Raw genomic sequence first — 11,833 nt, forward strand, 5'->3', positions numbered from 1 at the left:
ATTGATTAGTTCCAATTTCTCTAATCATCATGCAGTGTCTACAACAATTAAGACTATCCTCTACCGATAGCCCAAAGTAGTTATTTCTAAACAGATAAATAAATCTATCAGACAGATAATTTATTACATTTTTCATCGGTGAGTGATTTATCAATCCAACAACATTATTTCATCTCATATTTTTCTAATTTCATGATTTCCAATTTAATTTCATATTTTCATAATTAATTTCATTAATTACACAACTGACCTATTTAGGTCCAATTAGGGCATTATGCCTCCCTTTCTCAAATATCAACCCTAAGTCTCAATTTCATCACTTATACCCAAATAACATCATTTCAAGACCTCACATACACAATGGAGTCCAAAAATAGAAAACCCCTCTTTCAAACATTTCAAATTTTCAATTTTCAAACCCTAACTTTACCCAAACTTCCTAAATTTTACCATTTATACAAAATGACTAAAATTTATGTTAAAACTCATAAGAATGAGTAGATTATCCCTACCTCAAATGGAGAAGCTTAAGGAGAAGAAGAAGAGAAACTCAAGATGCTCCAAAATCTAACTTTTTCGGATCAAAAGGATGCCTTCGCAATGCTTTAGCTTTTATACAAAGGGACTAGGGTAGAAACCTTTAGAATAATGTGTATTTGTAGAAAGAGAGAGAGAGTTTGGAGAGAGAGATTATCGATTTAGGGTTTTGGAGTGAAAGAGGAGACGAAAAAGTCACGTTGCTGCAAACTAATACACATGAGGCTCGCTCAAGCGCAAGAAGCATCGCTCGAGTGAAAATGCAAAACTTCAGGTCTGTAACCCAGATGCACGCTCGAGCGCAAGAGTGCTCGCTCGAGCGAAGAAAGACAAAACACAGGGTCTCGCTCGAGTGCAAGAAAGCTCGTTCGAGCGAAGAAAGCTCACCTTCAGGTCCAAAAAAGACGCAGACACACGCTCAAGCGCAAGAAACCTCGCTCGAGCGAAGAGACACACTGCGCAGGGCTCGCTCGAGCGCAAGAGAGCTCGCTCGAGCGGAAGCTGCGTCTGAAGAAAAACCTGAGAACCCACCATCCTCACTTGAGTGCAAGAACTTTTGCTCGAGTGAAGAAGCAAATATCCAAGGCTCGCTCGAGTGCAAAAAGCTCACTCGAGCGAAGAAGTCAAATCCTGGACAGCAACCATTTGTTCCAACTCATAACCAACCTGTTCTAAACTTAACCAACACATCCCAAAACGCAAATACAAAGAATCAAAGGATAGAAATGAGGTATAGACAACAACATACAACCACAGAACTCGAGTCCGGAATACAGTAAATGACAGGGAAAGATCGGGATCGCTATAATATTTATTTATTTAATAAAAAAACAATTAATCTACCGAATTTAAGTTCATTCGAATTATATAAATTATACAAATCGAATGTTTGGCTGGATGACTTTTCGGATAATCAATCTTACAATTGCCTAAATGACTGATTTGCACAAATTCAAACAATTTGAACGAGTCAAATTCAATAGAGGCAACGAAGTTCTTATTTAGGTTAGATTTGACATTCCTTAAAAAAATTTAAAGTCACTATCCTATTTAAGTCACATCATTTTATTTAAGTTACATTATCTCTCTATCATATCATTTCAAATTCAACTCAGATTTTATAAAAAATCAAAAAATAGACTTATTTAGAATATCTTAAACAATCCCTAAGTACTAATATTTGAACCAATAATATATTTAGGCTTGATTTGGGAAGTGGGTTGGCTTTTTGGCTTTTTGGCTTTTTTGGCTATTTTAGCCTGGGCTTAAAAGCTTGGTTTGGGAAGGGCTTTTTGGCTTTTTTGAGTTTTTTTGTGAGAGAAGAATGTAATGATTATGGGTTGGATGTGATGTTTTGTTTGTTATGGCTAAAATAGCCTATTTTGTTTTTTGTGGCTAAAATAGCCAAAAAAGCCTCCAACCTCACTTGCCAAACAGAGGCTTATTATTAAAAAAATACCTCAGGCATCGAGAGCTTCAAGTATGAATGGGGCCAATTTGTGTTCATTGTTCGACCAGCCAAACGAACACTCGGATGACCGGATAAAACCTTTGTTTACCGCAATTATCATTTTAGGTCTAGTTTGGGAAGACTAAATAAGTGTACTTTTTGACTTTTTATAAAATATGGATTGGGTTTGGGTTGAGTTTGAAGTGATGTGTCAGAGAGGTGATGTGACTTAAATAAGATGATGTGACTTAAATAGGATAGTGACTTTTTGACTTTTTATCTTTTTTCAATCATGCCAAACTTGACCTTATTAACCGCGATTATCAATCTCTTTATCGACTGGACGACCGATAAAACAAAATTTAAGTCATTCAAGAAAAGATTTACGTAGCAATTATTATTATTATTTCTTTTCTTCCCAGCAACGATGCTTTCATTTCAGTTTCACATTCTTTCATTTGTGATTCTCCACCCATCCTCAGACAAACCCTAACAAAACAATTCACACAGCTATATATGCATATATACGTATAGACAGAGAGGCGTTTCGGATGTGCTAAAATGGGTGCTGCCGGCTCCAAACTCGAGAAAGCACTGGGCGACCAGTTCCCTGAAGGCGAGCGATACTTCGGACTTGAGAATTTCGGCAACACCTGCTACTGTAACAGCGTTTTACAGGTCCAATTTTTCTATTTTTTTTCTATTTTTTTTAAATTCATTTTGATCCGATATGTTGCTCTTAGATTTGCGTCTGTATCTGTGTACATATATACATTTGTTGATATGATTCAATTTTGAAATTTACAAAAAAAAAAAAAAAAAAAAAAAAAATTGATGCTTTTGAGATTTTGATTTCCGATTCATGCTTGTTGTGCTCGCACTGTATCGAGACTGTTGTTGTTGGTGGTGGTGTTCTTCTTAGATTGATAAAGTTTGAAGCATTTGTGTTTGGTTGTAGTTTGGTCTTCTTCTGAATAATTCAGACCTGGAGAGGCATTTGCTTAATTTCTGTGGTCCTATTTTGTCTGTATTTTGCTTCTTGTGGTTGTTTGTTTGAGGCAGAAATCTAGCATTTGGAGTTGCATCATAAATGGAATTTGGAGCTGATGGTGTATAAATTATAATCAGCTTTGGGTTTCGTTGAATGCTAACTTTTCAAACTTTGTCGTTGACAGTGATGGATGCCATTTCCGCCACAGTCCCATTCACTGCAATGATATTGTTCCCGAAATTAAGTACACAAAACAAAGGGAAATTGAATTTTCACGGGATCTCCAAATACGGTATTAAATGTGCTTGATGGGTTAATTAAAGTAGGTAAATCTCTAAATTTTGTCCACACCTATCGTCCTTTGACCGTTGCTGGTGGGTCCTAATTGAATTCATGGTTGGTGATTACTCTGGGAATTGGAAATGGAGAAAACCAGGCTTTCTGCAAAATGAAGTTCTGGGATCCTTGTAGCATAATGGTTTTATATTATATATGTTAAAAAGAGAATTTAGGCACGTGAAATTTTGACTTGTGATTAGGGATATAATTTGGTGGGTGTTAGAGAAGAAAGGAGTGACAAAAGATTACATTGATATGATTAGTAGGGTTACACTAAGGATCAATATTAAGTTCTTATCTTTTTGCTTTAGTTATGGATGAGTTGACAAAAAATATTCAGGATGATGTACCATAGTGTATGCTTTTTGCAAATAATATCGTGTTAGTGGATGAGACTAGAGAAGGAGTTAATACTAAGTTGGAGATTTGGAAAGAATCACTTGAATCTAAAGGATTTAGGATAAACAGAACTAAGACAGTACATGGAGTGTAATTTTAGTACTAGTAACAATGGAAGCAGAGGAGAAGTGAGGATTGAGAATCAAGAATTATCTAAGAGTGAACATTTTTGTTATTTAAGATCGATTATCACAACGGTTGGGGAGATTGGAATGAATGTGGTCCATAGAATTAAGGCGGGGTGGCTTAAGTGGCGGAGTGTGTTTGGGGTACTGTGCGATAAGCAAATACCCACCAGACTAAAAGGAAGTTTTATAGTAGACCATCAATGTTGTATGGGTCGGAATGTTGGGTAACAAAGCAATAACATGTAGATAAAATGAGTGTTGCTAAGATAAGGATGCTAAGGTGGATCTATGATAAGACTAGAAAAGATAGAGTTAGGAATGAGTATATCTGAGAATGGGTAGGAGTAGGGAGACCAACAGAGACAATAGTAAAGAGATGCGATATAGTAACGGTAGATAGAAGTGTTAGGGGAAGAGGAAGACCTAGATTGACGTGAGCTAGTGTAGTAAATAAAGATATGAACCTTCTTAATTTGACTAACGAAATGGCCTCTGATAAAGTCGAGTGGAGAAGAAGGATTCATGTAACCAACCCCATTTGATGGGACTTGAGGCTTGGCTTGGTTTGGTTTGGTTAAATTTTGACTTGTGATTGTGACACAATTTGCAGATTTTAAGCCTCTCATTTAGTAAATTTCATGTCCGTGGGGCGTAAGGTGAATCTGTTGGGACACCTTGATACTGGAGCTTTGATGTTAAAACTTACTATAGCCTATGGGGTGGAAAATCCCCATTTATTCCTCAAACCCCTTCTTTCATAGATGATTCTCAATTTGATTTCATTCACTGGAAAAAGGCAAGTTAGGATAACAATTCAAGTTTTGTCACCTCTTTCAGATTGATCTATTATGAATGGAAAGGCAGATCCGAAAGAATGTCTTCCTACATCCAGATTGTGATGATGATCCACCTCTTTTGACTGAAAAATCCATTTATACCACGAGTCCATTCTTTCTTCGCTTGATGTGTTGATGAGACTTTCCACTGTAATCTCAAAGAATGAATTATGAACCTGACCTTGTTTGATCCCATTGACTAAACAAAACAAACCCCTTTCCCGCAGTTGGTTGATCAACTTGACTTCAATTGGTTCATATTAGTTATCCTTGGGTAGGTATTTTGAAGTCTGAAGTTCATATCATGGTTACCTTTTTGCATGTTTAGCAGCCCATCAAAAGGCTCTTACAATGAATAACTTGAGAATGAAAGATCCTTCCTAACTGGTGTTGCATGTCCAAGGAGGTTGGGGAGATTTGGTCTTTATTGTTCTTATATTTTTGAATTGTTTGATTCATGCCTTTCTGGTTGTATTACTTGATTGATAAAAAGGTAACATAAATAAGAGAAAGAAGAGGACTTGGGATTTCGCTCCTCTTTGCTTGATATGGAGCATTTAAGAGGAATGAATGTTCCTTTAGTTCATGAATTGAATGTATCCTATTTGGAAGTTTTGCGTAGTTGGGTAACAAAGAGAGTGAACCCAGCTCTTGAAACCTTTTGGATTTTCTTTATTTACTAATAGAATTCAGGTACATTTCAGTTATATGAGTATGTAGCTTGTTTGTATACTTTGTGCGTGCATGGGGCATGTGTACCTAGATTGCGCCCCTTAGGAAGAACCTTGTCTATGATTTCTTTAATTTAGAGATGTATCAATAGATTCCCAACTTTCCTTAAACATCATTCAACAAACAATACTGATTTGTTTGTCGGCATTTAATGGTGGGCTAGCAGGAGGTTTTGCATTTCTGCTCTATTGGTTGCTAGCAAAATGTAGAAAAAGGAAATAAATTAATAACTTATCAGCAATTAAATTCTTGACACTTTCACCTAACCTATTAAATCTATCTAGTAATTTGAATTCAATTTTTATGTTTTGGGAACAAATTTTAAAAAGCATATAATTCATTTATCTCCCTATTGTCTGTAACTGAACTTGGGTTGGGAAAATAGCTGCCAATGTCCTTTAGCAGCCCATATCCACTGCATTTGAAGTCATCTGGGAGAGGCTTCACAGTGTCACAAATTATTTTATGAAGGCAACTTCAATTATAATCTGCTTTATGATCTTTTGCATTTGATAAGTTGTTTAAGTAATTGTTTTCTTTGAGACACATTTGTAGTCTCGTGTGTATTCCTTTCTAATGTCATCCTTTTTATGCAGGCCCTCTATTTCTGTGTTCCATTTCGTGAGCAGCTGTTGGAATATTATACAAATAACAAAAATCTTGCAGATACAGAAGAAAATCTATTGACATGTCTGGCAGATTTATTTACACAGGTAAAACTCTAGACATAGTTGCTGGATTGTTTCTTTACTTCTTGCAGTATAGTCGTACTTCCTCGTCCCTTATTGTATTTTTGTTTTGTTTTAAATTCACCTTGGCAATTCCTTTCTCAGGTTCCTAAATTTCTAGAATTGATCACCTAATTGCAGCATGGTCATCTGGACAAGACAATTTTTGCCATGTTTTCTTATTTTCAAGGGGGAGGGGGGGGGGGGGGGGGGGGGGGGGGGGGTTGTTGGGTTTGCATAAAATGCTTTCAAACAGTGGCTGAGCCAAAAAACCAACCAAGAGGGGCAAAATATAAGGTAAAAAGGCTACATATATAATGTACCCAAAAAAAAAAATGCTATATATATCTAGTGGACTGTACAACAAATATATATGGGAGAAGATAGACTAGCAAAAATGAGAGAAGCTGTGAGCATAAATATATGATTGTGTCAATTAAAACTGTTGAGTAGCACAATTTACAATTTAACATGTTTTCTTTCAGTAGATAGAGAATGGTGTAAAAATTTTAAATTTTGAAGGCCTATCACCGAACAAACAAAAAAATAAATAAAAGTTGAATTTCGACAGCATATTGAATTTCTTGAATGATATCCTTTTGACTGATTTTGGGAGGATTTATTTTGAAGGTGGTGTTGGACTGAGTCTCATTGCTCGTGACTCTTCGTTGTCAACTTTCCCCATCCAAGTAAATTAACTTGCAAAAAAAACTGGCTGGTGCTAATGGGATCTCTTATTTATTCACATAATGAGCGTCTATATGCATGTGACCATACATGCACATATATTTAACTGTTTACTAATAAATTTACCTGAGCCCAGACTTGCTCCTGTGTAGATAAGTTCACAAAAGAAGAAAACAGGTGTCATTGCTCCAAAACGCTTTGTACAGAGATTGAAGAAGCAAAATGAAATTTTCCGCAGCTATATGCACCAGGTATGTGCTTAATTTGATTATTGGTTTTGGCATATTGAGTTCAGGTGCAAGCACCAGGAATATTTAATGAATAGTTTATTTTTAGAGCGCTTTCTGGCCATGCTTCTGTCTCATCGTGGTATTTTCAGTTTCAACCTTGACTCTGTGTACTCAGGTTATCCTTCTAAAGGAGTTTGATGACTTATCTTATCAGTTGCAAATTTCTTGAATGAAATTTGATTAGACATGAGGCAAATTCAGCACAAAGATGACACTTGTGAATTGCAATGCCTAGTTTTTTGTCTGCACTTTTTGCAACCCCTTTCCTTCTTTCAAAACCAAAATTTATGATTATTTTCTTTTCACTCTGCATGTTTCTTGTTTGTAAAGCACCATGGAGCTACTATACGGATGGTTACTGCGATTGGTTCTTTTACAACTTACAATAGCCTTGTAAGATTGGATCCATTACATGTGTTACAACTTACAAGACCTCTTAGTTTTTACTAAATGGAATCTGTCTCTTGCTTTGACATACACTGACATGTATTATCCGGGAGATGCATCCCATCAAGATTGAAAATGGCTATAAACAAAATATTATTAGGTACATGCCTGTGGAGGTTTGGATGGAATTAAAATATAACCTCTTGAAGGCATGGGGATCATGCTACTGCGGGGTCCTAAAAAAATGGCAGGTATCTACAATGCTAGGACTTTGGAAGTTTTTCCTGGATGAGTTAATATTTGCATTGGAGTGAGTGTATGGTTGTGTTTGATTTCCAAATTCCACAGACTTTCTGTCTCACCGTCATTATGCACAGAATTCCAACTTTTGCCCATCTTTTTTATTGCATGCTTTGCTTAATGTAATTGGTGCTTAGGCTTGTGCTATATTGAGCACAGTAATGACTTCAAAAAGAGATGCGAAAAGAAAGGAGAGGAGGAGTAGGGGGAAGGCAGGGTCCATGTCCGTCCTTACTGCTATGATTTTCTCACATTAAACCTTCAAATCCTTGCCTTTTGGATTTATTAAAATTTTCTTCTTTCAATGTGATAAGAAGACTTGATTAAAGTGGAAAAACTGTGTTCCTTGAAGTATATGGAAAGAAGCTTGATAAAGTTTTACCTTTTTTGTTTTTTATAATGCATAAATTGAGAAAATCTAACCCCCCCCCCCCCCCCCCCTCCCTTTCCCAACAAAAAAAAATAAGGAAACTGGTAAAATATTTGCCTTTATTATACAAATATGGAGAAAAGCTTTTAGAGAAAAGGATATAGCTAAATTAATTACATAACAATTGCATTGTCAAGGCAAAATTTTCAGTAAAGTAGGATTTTAGGCCTCAAAATTATCAACGACATTATCAATAGATGGATGACGAACTCATATCCCTTAAATTAACATGAATAATATTTCATACTGTGCAATTGAGATAATAATATGCTATGCCCATTTTGTTTGAACCCCCCCTCCCCTTCTTGGGTGCAATTACTAAGTTTGTCCCTGGCTGAGTCCAATCAATGTCTGCTTTTGCTTTTGTTTTTGTTTTTGGCAACTCTCTTCCTCTTAAAGAAATGGAAGAATTTATTAAATCCATACTTTCCTTTAGGCAGATGAGGTTGTGTGTGATATGTGCATGAGCTACTACACTTTGGAACTATATTAAATCCAGACTTTTACCTTGTATGGATTATGAATGTTTATTTTTCCTAATTATATTTACTTGTAGTCGTGTATCTTATGTTGCATCTTTGCTGAATGCTTCCATATAAATTCTTACAGTATGAACTTTTTTCAGCTCACTGTATGGCCATGTTTCTACCATTCTGTCTTCTCGTGTGATTTGAGAAACTAATCATCTTCCTCTTTGTGTAGGATGCTCATGAATTTTTGAACTATTTGCTGAATGAACTTGTTGACATATTGGAAAAAGAGTCCCATGCTGGAAAGAGTGATCCAGAAACTTCATCACCATCTGAAAAGGTTGCAAATGGGCCAAAGACTGTTCATGCCAATGGTGCTAAAAAAGAGCCTCTTGTCACTTGGGTGCACAAAAATTTCCAGGTGACTCCTTGTCCATTCATTTGTTCTCTGACCTTGCAAATTAATTTAGAAAATTCTGTTTTTGGACATTTGATAAGCTTTAGTCCTGAAATACCTCCTTGTTTTCTTTCTGCATGCCACAATGCATTATGCTACTTTTTTTTTGTTGTTTAGATTATCTCTCAAGAATATAACATCTCTGATGGCTGATCTTCAGGGTATACTCACAAATGAAACAAGGTGCTTGTGGTGTGAGACGGTAACAGCAAGGGATGAAACCTTTTTTGACTTGAGCCTTGATATTGAACAGAACAGTTCTATAACAAGCTGTTTGAGAAACTTCAGTTCCACAGAGACTCTAAATGCTGAAGACAAATTCTTTTGTGATAAGTGCTGCAGGTAGGTGGTATTTGCTCAGTTCTTCTTTGGTGTACTTGTTGGAATTCTTTATTGTTAATTGCCTTAGTATTGGTTGTGTTTTTTAGCTTTTGCTATTTTCCTGCCTTTTTTATTTGAATGGGAAATTGTAATTGATGTTTTCCTGTTAGTGCTTATGTAAGGGTGGTGGGTAAGCACAGGTAAGCACTGATAATGACATCATTGTCTAGATGTTTCAAGCTTTTGAGGCACCCCAATTGCTGCTGACTTTATTAGCTCTCTCTCTCTCTCTCTCTCTCTCTCACACACACACACACACACACACACGCATAATGTTGCTCAAAGCGGAATTTATTTTTACTTGAATTAAATAGGATGAGTTTGGATACCACGTGGAAATGATTTAGTTCGTTTTGTCTCAAATAGCCTTTCAAGTGGGTTGATTTTACCTTCAGTCTTTGACAAGGTGCTGGATGAGTTACATATGCACATGATCTGTTTTAGAAACAAAACTATTGAAATTGTTGAGCATCTTTATATTATTCAAGCCTTTCTATATTTTTATAGCCTGGTTGCAAAAAGATGTGCAGGTCTAGCGCAATAACAAAAGATGAATGATCTCAAAAAAGAAGGAAAGAAAAATAAATCTCAATTTTTATTTCTGTTAAGTCAGATAATTGAGTTTGGTCCATTGTTTCATAATGTAGTTTGCAGGAGGCTCAGAAGAGAATGAAGATAAAAAAGCCACCTCACATTCTGGTGATCCATCTAAAGCGGTTCAAATATATTGAGCAGCTGGGCCGGTACAAGAAGTTGTCATACCGTGTTGTATTCCCGCTCGAGCTCAAGCTGAGCAATACAATGGAAGATGCAGATGCTGAGTATTCCCTGTTTGCTGTAGTCGTTCATGTTGGAAGTGGGCCTAACCATGGACACTATGTCAGCCTAGTGAAAAGTCATAACCATTGGTTGTTCTTTGACGATGAAAACGTGGAGATGATTGACGAGTCTGTCGTGCAGACTTTCTTTGGTTCAGCACAGGAATATTCTAGTAATACAGATCATGGGTACATCTTGTTCTATGAGAGACTTGCTCCAGGTAGCACAAGCTGAGAAGAGGTGATTCGATTGTGTCAAAATTTTCTATTTTAAACTCCTTTTCCTTCTGATGTCTATGTTTATTATCATCTTTACCTTTTTTTTTTTAACCTTATATCTTGTAGGAGGAGATTCATGTGTCTAGTCAGAGAAATGTACACTTAGATGGTTGCCATGTACAGTGGATGGTGGAAGCTTGCCATCCTTTGTTTTTCCAACAATAAGGTGAAAAAAAAAAAGGGGAAAAAAAATTGTAGTGTAAATGGTGATGCGAGAATTTCAGTCTTAGACGTTGAGAATGTTATAACTTGCAATAGGATGCAAATGGGATTCAATTACTTGCAGATATTCTTCATTGGCCTTCGTGAAAGGTGTTATCAATATCAGGTTTTTGTAATGTATGTGGATTTTGGTTAATATCTAATATATTTACATAGAGCTACTGTTTCGCACACCTTTTGTTTTTGTACTATTTCTATGTGATTTTTAGTTTTACTGATTTGTAATCTTGACTCTTGTGAAGGTCTTGGCTGGTAGATTTTAGGCTTTACGACCTGTTTGTTTACCGTATAAAAGGGCTGAATATAAGGAGAGATTGGATATAATATGAGGTGGGTCTTATATGTTTTTTTGTCTCCGTATATCTCGTATTTAGGGGTTGTTTGGAGTGTCCTAAATAAGTGTACTTTTTGTCTTTTTAGACTAAAAAATTGAGGTTGAAAATATGTTTTGTCTTTTTGGACTAAAAAATTGAGGTTAAAAATATGAATGTTTGGGTTAACTTTTTGACTTTTTATAGAAAAATGTGTAATAAAAATTGTAAAAATTGATTTGTAGAGAAAAATTCGAATTGGGAGTTGTGCAGCCGTAATTGTTGACTTTTAGTGAATAGTGTTAACTTTTTAACTTTTTGAATAATTTTTTGACTTTTTAACTTTTTTACAAGTTTCCAAACTTGGCCTTAATTGTTCTGAATATAGGAAGTTTGAATAGTATGTGATACAAAAGGAGATATGCAATACCCTCCTGATATTGTATATCTCCCACTGTCGGATGTAGCTCATCTTTTATTCAAAGATCAAAAATAATTACTCTCTTCTTATTTTTATCCTATATTCTGTTTTAACCAAACATAGTATAAGAAATCACATAAACCATCCTTGCAGTTTTATTTGTAACATTTTAACCCTTGAATTTCATACCAGAGTGCAGGAAAATTCTATTTTCATACACCTAATTAGTTCAGGACATAC

At 35.7% G+C, this 11,833-nt stretch overlaps 1 protein-coding gene across 2 annotated transcripts; it reads left to right on the top strand.

Annotated features, from left to right (window-relative positions):
• Nucleotides 1–2,293: 2,293 nt before the first annotated feature.
• UBP3 (ubiquitin-specific protease 3) lies at nt 2,294–11,030 on the top strand. 2 transcript variants are annotated; one of them, XM_028214090.2, is made up of 7 exons: nt 2,357–2,665; nt 6,009–6,125; nt 6,771–6,829; nt 6,980–7,078; nt 8,937–9,125; nt 9,322–9,503; nt 10,190–11,030. In XM_028214090.2, exons 2-7 carry the CDS (start codon nt 6,101–6,103, stop codon nt 10,593–10,595), a joined length of 960 nt encoding a protein of 319 aa, XP_028069891.1. In that variant the 5' UTR covers nt 2,357–2,665; nt 6,009–6,100; the 3' UTR covers nt 10,596–11,030. The 2 variants fall into 2 exon arrangements, with proteins under 2 accessions (XP_028069890.1, XP_028069891.1); XM_028214089.2 differs by lacking the exon at nt 6,771–6,829 and having other exon boundaries at nt 2,294–2,665.
• Nucleotides 11,031–11,833: the final 803 nt, after the last annotated feature.

This window comes from Camellia sinensis, chromosome 1 (genome assembly GCF_055761805.1).
Source record: "Camellia sinensis isolate YWXY chromosome 1, ASM5576180v1, whole genome shotgun sequence".
Classification (NCBI taxonomy): domain Eukaryota; kingdom Viridiplantae; phylum Streptophyta; class Magnoliopsida; order Ericales; family Theaceae; genus Camellia; species Camellia sinensis.